Consider the following 18,902-nt stretch of genomic DNA (forward strand, 5'->3'; position numbering starts at 1 on the left):
CAGGAGAATTGTATCTTCCTGCAGAAGCCACAGTCTTAACAGATATGCATAAGGAGCATCAACCACGCTCCACAGGAAGTTAACGCCAGTGAGCTGTTATTTATAAAAGAGGAGGCATTTTAAAAGTCTCTATCATGGCTCTCAAGATTAAGTATTTTTGTTATTAAGGCACCAAACAATGGAAGGAAAGTCCCCCTTGGCACAATAGGATTTTACCTGTCTGAGGTATAAAAAGAAGCTGGAGTATTGGCCGGCCTCCGGTAGGTAGGAGAGAAACACCGTAATGCAGATTAGCAGCACTATGGAATCTTGGCCCACTTTTTTTAAGGACTAGAATAAGAAAAAGACCGATATAAGGTTTTATATCCAAACACTGAACTGCTCTTAAAAATATGCAGTGCTGTCTTCTGGCACTGTACATACAGGCACTTAGCAGTCTTTCCTAAATGCCTTTCATCCTCCCCAAACTATTCGGAAAAGTATTTCACAATATTTTAAAAAATCTGTCAAGATGTTTTCCCCAAAGAAACATCCACAACAAAATATGAATATTACGCTGAATCATACATTCACTTTTTTGCCGAAGAGAAGGAGAAAACAAACTTTTTACCGCAAAGGGGTCAGCCTGTTCCCAGGAAATGGGTGCCCCCCATGACGCTGGCCGCATCTTCTCGGGCAAGGACTCTGGCACAGCAACGAGGATAAAACAAATATCCAGCAATGCTATGGCTGTAGCCAGGACCACCACCAAGCTGTCCCCGTACACTCGGCCGAGGTAAGCTCCGATTGCGGGGCTGGTTACCAGACTCGCAGCAAATGTTGCTGAAACCTGCAACAAATCCAAGTGGACAGGAAGAGATTAGTCCGGACACCCCCGACTCTTTCCTTCAGCACCGCAGACTCAGATTTATGTCAGTCCTCCTGCCGCTCTCCCTTTTCAGGATCCTACCTGTGCCATTTTTCTTCTATGCTCTTCTTTTGCAGGAAGAGAATAGATTCTTCACTAAAAAAAATATGTAATGCCACTGTGGACATTGCTGCTATAAACATCGGGGTGCACGTACCCTTTCGGGTCCCTACTTTTGTATCTTTGGGGTAAATACCCAGTAGTGCAATTGCTGGATCATATGGTAGCTCTATTTTCAACTTTTTGAGGAACCTCCATACTGTTTTCCAGAGTGGCTGCACCAGCTTGCATTCCCACCAACAGTGTAGGAGGGTTCCCCTTTCTCCGCATCCCCGCCAACATCTGTCATTTCCTGACTTGTTAATTTTAGCCATTCTGACTGGTGTGAGGTGGTATCTCATTGAGGTTTTGATTTGGATTTCCCTGATGCCGAGCGATATTGAACACTTTTTCATGTGTCTGTTGGCCATTTGGATGTCTTCTTTGGAAAAATGTCTGTTCATGTCTTCTGCCCATTTCTTGATTGGATTCTTTGTGTGGAAAGAGCCAAGATGTCCATCAACAGATGAATGGATAAAGAAGATGTGGTATATATATACAATGGAATATTATGCAGCCATCAAAAGGAATGAGATCTTGCCATTTGCAACGACGTGGATGGAACTGGAGGGTATTATGCTGAGCGAAATAAGTCAAACAGAGAAAGACATGTATCATATGACCTCATTGATATGAGGAATTCTTAATCTCAGGAAACAAACTGAGGGTTGCTGGAGTGGGGGGTGGGGTGGGAGGGATGGGGTGACTGGGTGATGGACACTGGGGAGGGTATGTGCTCTGGTAAGCGCTGTGAATTGTGCAAGACTGTTGAATCTCAGATCTGTACCTCTGAAACAAATAATGCAATATATGTTAAGAAAGGAAAAAAGAAGAAGAAGAATGTAGCAGGAGGGGAAGAATGAAGGGGGGGAAATCGGAGGGGGAGAAGAACCATGAGAGATGATGGACTCTGAAAAACAAACTGAGGGTTCTGGAGGGGAAGGGGGGTAGGAGGATGGGTTAGCCTGGTGATGGGTATTTAGGAGGGCACGTTCTGCATGGAGCACTGGGTGTTATGCACAAACAATGAATCATGGAACACTATATCTAAAACTAATGATGTAATGTATGGGGATTAACATAACAATAAAAAAATTAAAAAAAAAACAATAAAAAAAAATGCAAAAAAAAAAAAAATGTAATGGCCTGAAAGAAGTCTAAAGAACAATGCTCTAGGGAAATCCACTGTGATTTTTTTTCCCCAATATTAAAATGAGATGAATGTTTATCTTGTTGCATATTTAAGGCTGGCTAAAATAAAGCTTAAAGACTTTGAGGTTTATCTTCTTTCTCATCAGTAAAAGTGTTAAGTGCTAGTACAAAAGTGAACTAGGTGATCTCTTTAGGTGGCAGAGTTAGGAAGGATGGGATCACAGGTCCTTGGCACTGAGTACATCGCTAACCATGTCTAAAACTCTGAAGAAGTCCACACACCTCTGGTGAAGATGCAGATTAAAGAGGACACAGGGGAAGAATAACTTAATCCCAGATGTGTCTGGCCTATTCAGACAAAATGGCCTGCAAATTAGCAAACATGACAGCAAGTATCACCTGACGGAGACCATGCTCTGTGGAGGATTAATTAGAAATTAATGTTGAGCTGCTCCTCACTCTATGCCATTTTTGACTTTTGGATAAAGGATTTAACTTCACAGGAGTGCTTATTTTTAGCTGCTTATTAATAAATGCTCAAAAGAAGCAATTCAATTTCAAAGGTCAATTATTTGACAAGTACATAACATTGTAGTTTTTTTTTTTTTTTTAAAGATTTTATTTATTTGACAGAGACACAGCGAGAGACGGAACACAAGCAGGGGGAGTGGGAGAGGGAGAAGCAGGCTTCCCATGGAGCAGGGAGCCCAATGCGGGGCTCGATCCCCGGACCCTGGGATCATGACCTGAGCCGAAGGCAGACGCTTAACAACCGAGCCACCCGGGCGCCCCACATTGTAGTAACTTTAAGCATCTCACTATTGACCCAAATGTCCATCAGCTGGTGAATGGATGAACAAAAAGTGTACATCCCATACAGTGGAATACTACACCGAAGTAAAAGAACTACTGATAAATGTATCAACATGAATGAAAGATTATGCTAAGTGCAGACACAAAAGACTACATGTTGTATTACTTACGTTAAATTTCTATTAAAAGCAAAACTACAGGGGCACCTGGGTGGCTCAGTTGGTTAAATCCTCTGACTCTTGATTCCAGGTCAGGTCAAGATCTCAGGGTCGTGAGATCGAGCCCCGCACTGGGCTCGTGCTCATCGCGGAGTCCGCTTGCCCTTTGCCCCTCCCCCGCTCACATGCTCAGTAAACAAACAAACAAAATCTTTTTTAAAAAAAGGCAAAACTACAAAGACAGAAAGTACATTGGTGATTGGTTGCCTGAGGTGAGGGGTGAAGTGGATGGAGATAGATGGCCTTTGGGCTGACGGAAATGTTCTAAAACTGGATTGTGGTGGCATTTTGTTAGGGCAGCTTTAGCAAATTAAAGATTTTTATTTATTTTATTTATTTTAAAGAGAGAGGGAGCACTCACGCACGCAAGTGGGGAGAAGGGCAGAGGGGGAGGGAGAGGAAGAGAATCTCAAGCAGACTCCACACTGAGTGTGGAGCCCAATCAGGCTCGGGACCTGATCTCACAACCATGAGATCATGACTTGAGCCGAAACCGAGTTGGATGCTTAACCGAGCCACCCAGGTGCCCTGGGCAGCTTTAGCAAATTAAACGCAGTGGGCTGTGGTCTCAGAGGAACCTGGGTATGAGCAGGGCTCTGGAACCTGAGTGGACGAAGGAGCCGTGGTTCTCACTGCGAGGGTCACTGAGGTATCTGAGGGTATTCGCTGAGATAATGCATTCAAGGCAGGAGCAAAGGCCCAATTCGAGTGTAGGTGTCTTGTGTCCTTTCCCTTCTCCATTCTCCCCATCCAGTGCCCTTTTTTTATGGTTAGACAGAAAGAGGACCACAGCAGAAAGAGGACCACAAAGAACACTTTCCCCCGTTAGCTGCATCCGTATTATTTCTAGAAGAATTACTTGTCATTTGCTAGAATATGCCTTTAATATATAAAGCCTCAAGGTTGAAAATTATTAATTTCAAGAATTTGGCTATGACAAAATAATGTACTTTAACCAAAACAACCTGGATTGTGGTTATGGTTGCACAACTGTATAAATTTACTAAAATTCACTGAACTATACACATAAAATGGATGATTTTTACGGCATTTAAATTGTATCCCAATAAAGCTGTTAAAAAAATTCCTGGCCATCATCAACTTCATATTTAATGTTCTAAGTTTACAACTGAAATCATTAGTTCTTTTTTTAAGTTTCTAACAGTAGGTATTTCCCCTCAAAACTTCCTAATTCCAAAAAAAAACCAAAAAGCTTCCTAATTCCATGATTCTTTGTGTCCTTTGAATCAACGTAGACAGTCTCTTGTAAAACTAAGATTCAGCCTGACATCATATTCAGTCCTTATTTATTAAAAGATGCTTGTCCCGTATTTGCTGACACTCATCACTGTCCTACTTCTGACTATCTCATAATGATCTGTATACTACCATGTCTGTGTTAGCTATTTTATTCCTAGATTTGACAGACAAGAGATTACACTGCCATCAAACACTTAATTTCTCAAAACAGTATTCAGAGGTTGGCAAACTGCCACCTCTGGGTCAAATCCAGCTAAGAATCGTTCTTACATTTTTAAAGAGATACACACACAAACAGAATATGAGACTCTATGTGGCCAACAAAGTCCAGAAACGTTTTGCTGATCCCTAACCGAGATATTAGCTTATTGCATTTTAGAGTGGCCAGTTAAATATTAGTAATGTTTAAACTCATGACATTAAATAATTCCTTATTTTTAGTATTCTTTTTTTTTTTTTTTTTTTAAGATTTTATTTATTTGTCAGAGACAGAGCAAGAGAGCACAAGCAGGGGGGAGCAGCAGAGGGAGAGGGAGAAGCATGCTCCCCACTGAGCAGGGAGCCCAATGTGGGACTCGATTCCAGAACCCCAAGATTATGACCTGAGCCGAAGGCAGACGCTTAGCTGACTGAGCCACCCAGGCATCCCGATTTTTAGTATTCTTTAAAAAGAACTTCTGGCAATATATGTTAAGAAAGAAAAAAAGAAGAAGAAGAATGTAGCAGGAGGGGAAGAATGAAGGGGGGGAATCGGAGGGGGAGAAGAACCATGAGAGACGATGGACTCTGAAAAACAAACTGAGGGTTCTAGAGGGGAGGGGGTTGGGAGGATGGGTTAGCCTGGTGATGGGTATTGAGGAGGGCACGTTCTGCATGGAGCACTGGGTGTTATGCACTAACAATGAATCATGGAACACTATATCTAAAACTAATGATGTAATGTATGGGGATTAACATAACAATAAAAAATTTTAAAAAAATAAATAAATAAAAAGAACTTCTATAAGGTAAAAATATTCTATAATTTCAAATCTGACATATATGACTAGTACTGGAAGAAAGTAACAAAACTTACATGGCTCTGTACTGAAAAAACTTTTGATATAAGTCATCCATTAAAACAATGGATGACTTTATTATGAAATGTATTTTATGCAAAAAAATAAATTTTGTAATGCAAAGGCTTGCACTTGTTATATGAAATAATTAAAAAACAAGGTATTCTGATACAAAGAATAGAATAAACACACATACCAGTCCATAAGCCATACTTCTTTCATGTTCTTGGGTTATATCTGCCACATATGCAAATACCACGGAGAAAGTCACTGCAAAAACCCCAGAAACAGAGATAACAGCAAAGTACCACCTAGGATGGAAAGACAATCGACAAGAAACAGAACAATTACCATTACACCTTAACCTTCCTTTATTTCTGTACGTGAATTAGAGTACGAATAGCTAATTTCAGTCAATGGCTTACTAAGACAGTTCACGGATTCTTCTATAAATCATATGCCACAGATATAATGAAAATACAGTGTTAGAAGTGACCCTTCAAAAGCAATTCAGCTACTATGCAGGAATACTTAAAATTAAATAATATAGCCAGGTCAATATTTTACCCAACTGTTGTGAAATGGCTTTGTTGTTGGTTTTACTAAAAACAGCAACAAACTAAAGTCTACTCTAATTGATCCATTATTATTTCCCACCACAGCGCTACACAAACACAAAATTCAGTGGGTGAAATGGAGAAATAAGTTACTCTATTTTATGCCTCTATATAGAAACTAGATCGAGCTTTTCCATAAGCTATATTTAGCTTTTCAAATGTTGGCAAAGCAACTCTGTCTTCACATAGAAGAAACCTGTGTGGCAGTACTCATAAATGAAATGGAGAATAGACAATAACTACGAAGAGTGAACAAAAGCTATTTTTAAAAAGCAAACTACATTTCTGTATACATGATTTCAAAATAACTGGCCAGGAATAAGAAACTTCTATTGTACTATTGAATGTTTAGTTTTAAAAATCATGTGTAATCATAATGAACTTAAAATATTTCCACCAGAAAATATTCCACCAGGGCTTTATTGCTTACTAAATTTTTTCTAACACACTGTTTTTCACAGCAAATTTTTTGTTCATCGCCTAGACTCCTCTGTTAAGATTTCATTTGGGTGATTAGCATTCATCAAAGGTTTGGCCTTGAGAACTGTATCTATCTAACCTACAAGAGGAAGATCGTGCCTCTTATATTCCCTTAGCCTTTCTAGATAGCCATGGAAATACAAGCCCATCTATGATGCAGAATTATATGCAGTGGAGTAGAACATTAGGAGAATTAATAAAGCTACAACTAAACTGAGCTCTATTACCTTGAGAAAATCATTTTCATTGTGAGCTTTCCCTCCCTTCCTCCTCAGTGAAAGAATCCTGATTTCAATTAGGGTGGCCACGAGCCCAGCACCTTGTAACAAAGAGGAGCATGTCCCTGAAATCTGACCTGACAGATATTAGCAGAGGTTGGGTGAAAACTGTGTGGTTTCTTTATAGAAGACGGTGTGCTCTTCTTAGCCACTCCTTCCATCCTGCTGCCTGAAGTGTGACACAAGCTGGAGCTCAGGCAGCCATGTTGGACTGCGGGGGAGCTCGTGGAGGATGGCAGAGCACAGAGATAGAAAAGGTTTGGTTCCGCAGAACTGCCAAACCAGCTCTGGATTGCTCAACTCCTGACTTCTTTTATATGGAGATAGAAATAAGTTTCCCTCATGTTAAGCAACTATTACTTTGGGCTGTGAAATACAAAAGCAGGTTATAGCCAACAGTCTGCACACTTCCTATAGTAGCATCCAGTTCTAAAATCATTATGAACTATTACTTAGCCACTGTATTTTTAAGGGTCCTCTTATCTGCGTCAAAGAATATTGGAAGGATAAATTCTATTTGATTCGAACCTTCTTGGACACAGAAATAAGTGGATCTATCTCCAATGCTTAAAATGGAGTTGAACGCTTGCCACTCAAAATGAGAATAACATCCCCGTGAGATGCTGCCAATAGGGCTTTGTACTCAAAAGCAGAGGAATCTACTCAGTGATCTTCAAGGTATTAGCCACAAGGGCAAGCAGCTGACGTATGCGTAAACAGGAAAACAACCAGGAGGGTATCTAAGTTCAGAGATGCAGGGAACAAAGAGCTGAACCACTGATCATGAGCCAGTGTTGAGAATCCAGTCAGCTGACGGCCAGCGAAAGGCATTCGGCACATGTGGCTCCCACCTGATCGTGGTATCACTGTTCTATGGTACAGCTATCTACATGTACCTGCAACCGCCATCCCCTGCCTCCAAGGACCGGGGAAAGATGGTGTCCCTCTTCTATGGGATCATCGCACCCATGCTGAACCCCCTTATATACACACTTAGAAACAAAGACGTAAAGGGAGCATTTAAGAGGTTGATTGTGAGGGTCTTCTTATTCAAGAAATAAGAATGCCCAAATGATAGGCTTTCTTAAAGACTTGAGCTTTATGCATTTTAATAATTTAATTGTCTCCACGTTACCTTATTCTCACTACTCTTAGAAAGAACTATTATGGTGATCTTCCTCAAATAAAATATCATTGATAGAAAATTTAAAAAAAAAAAAAAAAAAAAAGAATATTGGAAGGATAAAATTAAAATCTACATAGGTAAGATGGCAAAAAAGGTGAATGAAATAAAGGACTATTCAGAAAACAATGATGAGAACGATATTTAATTGTTGTGATCTGATTATGCACATACCATGGGCTGATCTTCATTAAAGGAATTGGGGCACATGTGAAAAATACTGTTAGCAGCAAGAAGGATTTCCGACCCCAAACATCAGAAAGAGCACCAATAAGTGGGGCACTGAGGAATGACAACAAACCCTAAAAAAAAGTAAATGAAAAAATGTATACAATCTACATCAATGAGCCAAGAAGAAATCATTCTACTATCACAGAAGAATATTTTTTTTTATTTCTAACATACGTATAGTATCACCAAACTTCACATAACTTATTTCTTGTCTATATAGAATTTAAAACTTTCCCAAGATTGTCTAGAATCACCTGCAGGGCTCTGGCTGCATGTTCATATGAAATGCTCTAATGAATTCTCAATCACAATAATTCCACATTAGCAATTCTAGAAAGAATATCATGTTAGTTATCTGTTTTTATATTCATAGGCTAACTACCTATTTATAAGCCTTGTTGGTCAAATGAAATCAAGAGTAAAGAGTATGTACAATAGTCAAGACTTTACCATATAGTTTTATATTTATGTATTTTTTAGTAGTTCTCTTCTCTTCAATCTATATTCTTGTTGTTAGCTTATAAAAGCATTTAGATCTCTGAAATAAAAATGCCAACATGTAAAACAGAAGGGAAATCTGTTATGATGTGGTTTATCATTATACGTAGAGTTGGCTATTATTTGAGTCAGATCATCTTTAGATGATCAATGAAAGTAAATATATTTTTCTTTAATAAAAAGGATCATATTTAAAACCCAATTCATTTTTAAAGTGTTAAGTAATCCCCCAAGATATACTCTAATTGTAAAAATTAACAGTGAATTCGTCCATTAACTAACTGATATACTGGCAGAGGTATACATACGAAGTGTATGTGCCTGTATGTACATGGGCAAATATATCACCGATCCTACCTTTACTCCTTGAATTAAGCCATTCATCAGAAATGTATGTTTAGGAAAGGTTTCATGTAATACCTAAAGAAAAAATACAAAATAAAAATCTCATACCACATTTTAGTCTCAGTAAAACTTCTACATTTACATTTTAAAACATCCCTTCATATAGTTTTATCTCCCATAAATTTTCGGGTTTGTCTGATGCTATGCATATGAATAAATACTAATAATACCAAACATTTATTTGGCATTTATGATGTCACAAGGCACTAAATTGGCCCCTTTACATATATTATTTCCTTCTATTCCTCTTTTTTTTTTTTTTAAGATTTTATTTATTTATTTGACAGAGACACAGCTAGAGAGGGAACACAAGCAGGGGGAATGGGAGAGGGAGAAGCAGGCTTCCCGCGGAGCAGGGAGCCTGATGATGTGGGGCTCGATCCCAGGACCCTGGGACCATGACCTGAGCCGAAGACAGATGCTTAACGACTGAGCCACCCAGGCACCCCTCCTTCTATTCCTCTTAATGATCCTATAATAACACTGATACAGGCAGAGGTTAAGTGTCTTATACATGATTACATAGTTAGTATGTAGGAAAACTGAAACTGAACACAGGAAGTTGGGCTTGAAAGTCCATGCTTTTAATTACTATGTGATGTCTTCACTGTTATGCCACATATAACTTATAACTCCTTTACAGACAGTTGTAGGTATTATCTAAGGAGACTGGGAGAATAGGGAAATTTTGATTGCCAAAAAGTGAATCTAGAAAGACCATAAAGTGAGAAAAAGAAATCCCCACCTATGAAAATGTGTAACAAGTTACTCTATTCTTTCTAAGACCTGGTCTCAAACCACATGGCATCAATTTGTTCAATGGGCAGCAAGTGAACCACCAGGTAGCCACTGGTTGAAAAAGCAAATGAAGGGAAAAGTTACCGAAAAAATAAGAAGGAACAGCTACCATTTTTACAGCCTATGTGTCAGAGGCTTTATATATACTTTTATTTCATTCTAACATTATGGGTTAGATAAAATACCACTCCACAGATGAGGCAACCAAGTTCTTGCTTGACTTAAAAGCCACTGCTTCTTCCATTATACCATGCTATTTCTCAATAAAAACAAGAGAGAATGGCAATATGGAGAATAAGAAAGTTGGGAAATCTCTTTAGGAAGAAAAACTATGCTGAGTATACATTCTGACATCTTGTAAGAAAAACCTTTAGAGGGATTACAATGCTCCCTTTTCTTCAGTTACTCTTCTGCCCCAAACTAGAAATTTAACAAAAATTAACTCACATGTAAAAATAAAATTAGAAATGAAACGTTTAGTCAAAGAAAATCATTAACATGGGAAAAAAACCACATATTTATGATATACATTTATTTTGTCTCTATATTTTATATGATATACATTACATACTTTCTCAACTGAAGGTGATTTTGACCTCCAGGGGTCATTTGACAATGTCTGAATACATTTTTGATTGTCAAAACTTGGATGGGGGGAGCTACATCTAAGAGGCAGAGATAAGAGATGCTGCAAAACACCCTATAAGGCACAGGTCAGCTCCTCACAACAAATAATCATCTGGCACAAACTATCAATAGAGTGCTGAGGCTGAGAAACGCTGATATTACTTATAATAAAGACCCACGGATCTAAGGAAGGGATCTGCAAACTTTTTGTAAAGAACCAGATAGCAGTTATCTTTTTATAGCCTTGTAGGCTAAACAGTCTCTGTCACAAGTATTCAACTCAACAAAGACAGCTATAGACTATATGTAAATGAACGGTCGTGGCTGTGTCCCAAATGAAACATTATTTATGAAAAACAGGCTACAAACAGGAGGCTTAGGACTTGCTCTGGCCACACTGTGCCGGCTCTTTCGCTGAAGGAAAAGACTTAAACCCTTTTGCAGCAAATCAAATCCAGTTTTCTTTCAATAATTACTAAGGGCCAAAAAAAAAAAAAAAATGACTAAGAGCCAAATCTTTTGTAGGGACACAAAATGTGTGTTACTAAGAATGAAGACCATAACGAATGCCTACAGAAAGCTTTATAATATGCTAATGGTTCACTCTGCCAAGCTACCTTACATCCCAACAATCTGGTCTCTCCACTGTTTTAAATATTCCCATGCTTTCCAATATACAGGACATCCTTCCCATTTTGAATGTTTGTGTCCCTTATCTTCTCTCTCTAACCAACACCCAAACCTTCCAAATTGCTCCTCTGTCACCAAACTTTCCCATCAAAAGCAATCAATTCCTCTTTTAGGGACAATAGGAAGTGATCAAAGCACTCGACAAGTCACATAGAGTTTGTGAAATTTCTTTTATCACATACTGAGCTACTTGGCTCTAGTATTTTTCAGTTTTTCATGTATTTAATATATATTCCCTTTCAATATATTTCAGAGTACTTTTTTTTTTTTTTTAAAGATTTTATTCATTTGTCAGAGAGAGAGAGAGAGAGCACAAGCAGGGGGAGGGGCAGGCAGAGGGAGAAGCAGGCTCCCCACTGAGTAGGGAGCCTGATGAGGGACTCGATCCCAGGACCCTGGGATCATGCCCTGAGCTGAAGGCAGACGCTTACCCGACGGAGCCACCCCGGCGCCCGATTTCAGAGTTCTTAAGGACAGGCTCTATATACACTATACCTTGCATTTAATATATCTTTATCTTGATTAGTGCCTCATAGAATGCCTTCATTTAGTAACTATTCACTAAATGTTCATAATTACCTGATAATACTGCTTCCAAAGTGACTTAATATAACAAAGCAATTATGCAATTTAGCTAATATTACAAAATAAAAACCTTTAAGACCCCCAAAAGGAGTACAGTTAAATTAAGATAAACAAACATTCCTATTTGATTTTTTTTTTTTAAGATTTTATTTATTGGGGCGCCTGGGTGGCTCAGTCGAGAGAGGGATCACAAGCAGGGGGAGTGGGAAAGGGAGAAGCAGGCTTCCCGCCGAGCAGGGAGCCCGATGTGGGGCTCGATCCCAGGACCCTGGGATCATGACCTGAGCCGAAGGCAGTCGCTTAACCAACTGAGCCACCCAGGCGCCCCTGATTTTTTAACAAAATTTTAACATAGAGACAAATACAACAATACAAATGTAAAAATTTTTGATCTGTGAGGATCCTTTTAGCACTGGACTTTAGAGCCGAGTAAGAAAAAATGTTACATTTTCCAAGAAATTTTACAGGTCTTAAAATTTATGGAACTTCAAAAACTTTTAGAGGAAACAGTCCTTAAAATATTAAATGCCTGGGGCGCCTGGGTGGCTCAGTCGTTAAGCATCTGCCTTCAGCTCAGGTCATGATCCCAGGGTCCTGGGATTGAGCCCCGCATCAGGCTCCCTACTCCGCGGGAAGCCTGCTTCTCCCTCTCCCACCCCCCCCGCTTGTGTTCCCTCTCTCGCTGTGTCTCTCTCTGTCAAATAAATAAATAAAATCTTAAAAAAAAAAAAATTAAATGCCTCAGGACTATCTCTGTAGCAAAGGCTGCTAAGCCATTTACATAGAAGAGATGCTGGAGAATTTGAGTATAGGGTCTTCTTGCTCCTTAACACAGATTGCATCTAAGCAGTCAGGACCATCAAACACTGGGCCTAGTTTTTCCAGAACCATAGGTCAAAAAAGTTAAGCCACTTCTTAGCATTACAGATCCTTAAAACTATTGTTATTCTCTTTATCTAATATGTTAGTCGATCAATCATCACTGACTGAATACCCACTATGAACCAAACATATAGCCTCTCAAAAGTGTTAGACTTCAGTACTTAAAATATATTTGGCAGTCTAAAATTCTTTGTAGTTAATGTAAACCCCCTTGCTGGTGGAGACTTCACCATCCTCCCCTGAGCAGGTCCTCCACATAAAACACAGTTTTTGTTCTTTCACTGTGTTCTAGGAGAACACAGGTTCTAGAAGTTGAGTTTTGAAATCACGTGAAATTAAAAAAAAAAAATTCTTTAACTTCACATTGGTTTTGAAAACTAAGGCTAGGGGTGCCTGGGTGGCTCAGTCAGTTGGGCGTCTGCCTTCAGCTCAGGTCATGATCCTGGGGTCCTGGGGATCGAGCCCCACATGTGGCTCCCTGCTCAGCAGGGAGTCAGCTTCTCCCTCTGCCCCTCTCCTGCTCATGCACGCTCTCTAATAAATAAATAAAATCTTAAAAAAAAAAAAAAAAGAAAGAAAGAAAGAAAGAAGAAAACTAAGGCTAATTAATAAATCCCAAACATCATAATCCCATTTATTATAATTAGTATATCTTAACATTGGTTATCTGTTAAATGAATTAAAGAAAATCTTTGAAATTTAAAATGCTGAAACTTTATAATTTTTTTTTTTAAAGATTTATTTATTTGACAGAGAGAGAGATAGCGAGAGCAGGAACACAAGCAGGGGGAGCGGGAGAGGGAGAAGCAGGCTTCCTGCCGAGCAGGGAGCCTGATGTGGGACTCGATCCCAGGACCCTGGGATCATGACCTGAGCCGAAGGCAGACGCTTAACGACTGAGCCACCCAGGCGCCCCGAAACTTTATAATTTTTAAGAGCTATGTATGGAAAGAGAGATACTGACTTAATACAAATAAACTGAATTATAACTTCATCTTCATTCTCCCCTTTTAAATAAATGTTAAGAGCTGTGACTCTCAGGCGTCTGGGTGGCTCAGTCAGTTAAGCATCCGCCTTCGGCTCAGGTCATGATCCCAGGGTCCTGGGATCGGCCCCGCATGGGGCTCCTTGCTCAGAGGGGAGCCTGCTTCTTCCTCTCCCTTTGCCTGCCACTCCCCCTACGTCAAATAAATAAATAAAATCTTAAAAAAAAAAAAAAAAAGATGTGACTAGTCCAAACTGAAATGTGCTGTAAGGATTTCAAAGACGTAATATACACTGGGTTGCAAAAACTAACCACAACTAAAGAATAAATAAAATCTCAAAAAAAAAAAAAAAAAAGAGCTGTGACTCTCTAGGTTATAATCCATTTCAAAGCACATAAAACAAAAATAAAATGTTTAAAGTTAACTAACTTTTAGAAAGAGGGTGAAGTGCTATGACTTGGTGCCATCTTGTACCTCGAAAGCCCCCTCCCCCACTCCCCAACACCAACATGGGGGTGGGCGGTAAGGGCGTATAGGAGTCCAAAGCAAAGAAGACTACCGCAAAGTCAACAATAAAAATTTGTAAGCAAAAAGCCTCAAAGTGAGCAAAACCTTTTTAAACCCACACTGAATTAATATATTGGTTCTTATTAGTAATATATACTAGATATATGAGAATCACTTCTAAAAAATACACATGTCTGAGCCTCACCCTTGAAAATTCTGACTTCAACAGGATAGGTTATAAGGCCCAGATATTTTGAAAAAAACTCCCCAAGTATAGCTAATATTCACTTCTAGTAAGAAAAAAAATCACTGACGAATAGCACATTTTAACTGCTGAAAATGTTCATCACTAGTTGGTAATTTGTCCTAATGGGGAAGGTAACGTTTACCCTGAAGCCAAGATCTCTTATCAAACTGCTGACACTTGACTGGAGGGGTAGGTGGGATTGCAGGGGAACTCTGGTGTCCTAACACATTTCTATACCGCTTTATGTTTTACAAGCATACATTGCATCTCTAATTTTTTAAAAAGCAATATATATTACATAGAGAGAGAAGAATTATATATACATGTGCTTCCACACATAATTTTCTTTAGTGATATTTCAAAGATTCTTGCTATTCCAATGCCTGCAGGCCAAAGTACCTGAAAGAACCTGGAATATAACACATCTCAGCATTCAGATACAATCTAATCACTACAGCTCAATCCTTGTTTTGCCTAGGTCTGTCCCACCCCATCCCCATAAGGATCTCCCCATCACGTAAGAGAAAAATGTAGAACACAAAAACTGCAATTATTTAAAAACATGTACACATTATAGATAAGAAAAGAACTAGAAAAATAAAATTCTGAGCTTAATATTCATTAATATGTAAATGTTTTTTTCTGTTAAAGTCAAATGCTTGACTTTAAAAATATTAATGAAGTAAAATTGGGAAAAGATAAAGGACTATGATAATATTACAGACAACTCTCCCTAGTAACCACAACTCATTTTGCGATTTAAAAATTCAGATATAGGGGTGCCTGGGTGGCTCAGTCGTTAAGCGTCTGCCTTCAGCTCAAGTCATGATCCCTGGGTCCTGCGATCGAGCCTCACATCTGGCTCCCTGCTCAGCGGGGAGTCGGCTTCTCCCTCTGCCCCTCTCCTGCTCATGCATGCTCTCTCTCTAATAAATAAATTAAATCTTAAAAAAAAAAATTCAGATATAAGGACAAATATGGGAATTAAGGACAAATATGGGAATTAAGAATAACTGTTTTAACAACCATGGGAAAGAAAGTCTTGCTATAAATCAAATAATTGGCAATGTTATAGATAACTATTACAAAAAATATAATCATGCTGGCGAAAAAAAATTCATTAAGTCCTTCCAAATTAGCACCTTTCATTTTCCTGATCAGAACTCAGCATTTTAAAAAGTAAAAAAGACAAATCAAAAGCATTACCCACTTTTTAACTAACAAAACAATTAAAAATATACTAAGCACAAAGTGAGCTACAATAAATAAACTAAAAAACAAGCCTTTATGTCTACATAACTGGATTCTTTCCCGTTCTTAAAGAAGACAGTCTCCTTTTATCCAAGCAGGAAAAAAAAATAACAAAGTTAGACAAAAACCTGACATATCTAAAGAATATAAAACAGAAGCAAATTTTAAAAATTGCTATACACACTTTAAATCCTGCTGACAAATTATGGAAACATCACTAAAAGCTTTTTTGATGGGTTGCAAACAATTTACCCAAAACATTTTAATCTCTCTACTTAGCTACCGTTTGGACTGCCAATAACCTTAACTACCTGAGTCACGGGTATGAACCACTTACTCCCAGCATTCCCCTAGGCTGAGCACTGGAACAAAGCAAGCCTAGTTTCAAATACCAACTCTGCAGTTTACTATCACAGTAGTTGCAAGTAAGTTGCTTAATTTTTCTAAACCTTAATTTTCTCATCTGTATTATCAGGCTAATACCTCACCCATAAGTGGACTCTGATGATTAAAAGTGATAATGCATTTCAAGTGCTTAGGACTGTGCCTGAACCCAGCATAATATAAATATAAATGAACTGTTTACTATCACAAAACTCAAGTACTTTAAACCACAGAACTGATGATCCACCTGACAGATTTATATATTAAACTGGTAGTAGACTATAAAAAAAAGCACACTGGACCATCAGGGAAGCGAATATAAAAGTGTGAGACCACACAGTTATCATAGCACCTCAGTAACCCATGACATCAGGTTATTACAATATAATGAAGTTACAAATGTCATAATGAAATTGCATCACCTGATGAAGTTCCAAATCAGAGTACAATATGGATCATGAAGGCATGAAATGTGTAATTAATTTTTGGACTCCCATCAGAAATTATTAAATTAAAAAAAATCAGATATTTTAAAAGTCCACATTTCAATTATTTTGAAAATCTATTAATGTACAATTGATGACCTATTACAAGTAAATCCTTCTTTTTTTTTTTAATGATTTTATTTATTTATTTGACAGACAGAGAGAGCACAAGCAGGGGGAGCGGGAAAGGAAGAAGCAGGCTCCCTGCTAAGCAGGGAGCCTGATGTGGGACTCGATCCCAGGACCCTGAGATCGAGACCTGAGCTGAAGGCAGATGCCTAACCGACTGAGCTACCCAGGCACCCCCAAGTAAATCCTTCTTAAAAAGTAAAGGATCTCAATGAAAACATACTCAAATCAGCATTCTTACAATTACATGTCAGGGAACTGCTACTATTCAGGGAACTATTCTAACTTTCAATGCATGATTTATTTATAGAAGAAACTGTTTATTTGAGATTTTCTGTTCTTCTGAATTGTGTTTTAACAGTACTCATGAATATACCCTATACATTCAAAACAACTATTAAACATTCATATTTTATGTAGATCCAGTAATGATTACGTAGCCATATAATATGGAGATACATGGAACGTAAATTTTCTTTCTTTCTTAGAACATAAATCTACTTATATGATCATCCAATTTATAAACAATCTTTTTTGTAAAAATCTTTTCTGTATAACAATGAGCAATCTTAAAAATATAAGGAAGCATATTGCTCTAAAATTCTACTAGATTTGGTAAGCTGTACATTTATCCTAATTACGCTTTTCAAGGTATTACTAGACTTCTGCCATAACTACTCCTCCCTTTATTTCATTCCCCTGATCTACATCAAAAGGAGAAAACTAATGGGGTGGCTGGGTGATAGACACTGGGGAGGGTATGTGCTATGGTGAGTGCTGTGAATTGTATAAGACTGTTGAATCACAGACCTATACCTCTGAAACAAATAATACATTATATGTTAAAAAAAAAAAAAGAAGAAGATAGTAGGAAGGGAGAAATGAAGGGGGGGGGAATCGGAGGGGAAGACGAACCATGAGAGACTATGGACTCTGAGAAACAAACTGAGGGTTCTAGAGGGGAGGGGGGTGGGGGGATGGGTTAGCCTGGTGATGGGTATTAAAGAGGGCACGTACTGCATGGAGCACTGGGTGTTATACACAAACAGTGAATCATGGAACACTACATCAAAAACTAATGATGTAATGTATGGTGATTAACACAACATAATAAAAAAATAATAAAAAAAAGGAAAGATAAAGAAAAGGTTGAAATAAAAAAAACAAGAAGAGAAAACTAGCTATCACCTGAATTGTTTGGACTAGCAGGGATGTCTTTTCTAAGGCTCCAAACCTGCAGATATTTGGGCAAAATCAGCTTAGGGCTGTGAAAAGAATCATTTTTTAAATGGTTACCTCTAGAGCCTCAGCCTAACCTAAGAGAAACTTGCATTTGGAAAATGCAGCTGCATGAATGAATCTCAAAATAATAATGCTGAGTGATTCAGGTCATAGATAACATCTTTCCTAAGCCTGTCAGTTTAAGAATCCCATCTACCCTATCCAGAGTGGGGACTGAGCCCCTGCTTCCCCATGGGCAGTATTCACCAGAAGAACCATCCAGTCAAGCCCTTCCCACAAAGTAAGGGCGAAGTTAAGGTCGGAAAAGCAACTAAGCCAGCTAAATGTAGTATTGAAGAGTTGACAATACTGGTGTAAGAATTAACCACGGAAAGGGAAAAGGGACACCTTTTCCCCCTCAAAACTGAACAAAAAGAGATTTAAGTCCATAATAAGTTAAAAGATGACTTACCACCAAGGTGGGTGCTGTCAATAATCCCCAAGCAAAAAACTCCAAAAAGATGACGATCACCGCATGGTAGACACTAGGAGAACCTATTCCTTGAGGCTATAAAAACAGATTTGCAAAAAGTTAACAGTGCATTCCAGAATTACTAACAATTATGGCAACAGTCGATATTTATTGAGATCATACATGCACTGGCACTATGTGAAGCGTCTGAACACTTGCTGTCCCTGTCCTCAAGGTAAATACATCACGTAAGCACAGTGTGCAATGGTAACACACAGAGTCCCAGGCAGGGGTGGGACTATCAGACTTCCTGGAGGCAGATGAAAAGGAGGCGGGGGGCAGCACACGACAAGAGAGGTCAAGGCCGCAGCCTATACAAAGGCTGCAAGCCTGGGGGGCAGGAGGCCGGACAGGACTCCTATAGTTCAGTACACCTGGC

The 18,902-nt window shown here is 38.7% G+C and overlaps 1 protein-coding gene across 1 annotated transcript in view; it reads right to left on the minus strand.

Moving 5' to 3' along the window:
* The window catches only part of MFSD14A (major facilitator superfamily domain containing 14A), a 45,661-nt gene that overhangs the window by 12,737 nt on the left and 14,022 nt on the right, over window positions 1-18,902 (minus strand). Inside the window, exons 2-7 of the mRNA XM_032422767.1 lie at window positions 18,464-18,559; window positions 9,152-9,214; window positions 8,240-8,367; window positions 5,704-5,818; window positions 611-829; window positions 217-330 (exon numbers count right to left, since the gene is read on the minus strand). Coding sequence (XP_032278658.1) covers window positions 217-330; window positions 611-829; window positions 5,704-5,818; window positions 8,240-8,367; window positions 9,152-9,214; window positions 18,464-18,559 — 735 coding nt within the window. The remainder of the gene's footprint in view (window positions 1-216; window positions 331-610; window positions 830-5,703; window positions 5,819-8,239; window positions 8,368-9,151; window positions 9,215-18,463; window positions 18,560-18,902) is intronic.

This window comes from Phoca vitulina, unplaced genomic scaffold (genome assembly GCF_004348235.1).
Source record: "Phoca vitulina isolate PV1807 unplaced genomic scaffold, GSC_HSeal_1.0 scaffold2, whole genome shotgun sequence".
In the NCBI taxonomy this organism is placed as follows: domain Eukaryota; kingdom Metazoa; phylum Chordata; class Mammalia; order Carnivora; family Phocidae; genus Phoca; species Phoca vitulina.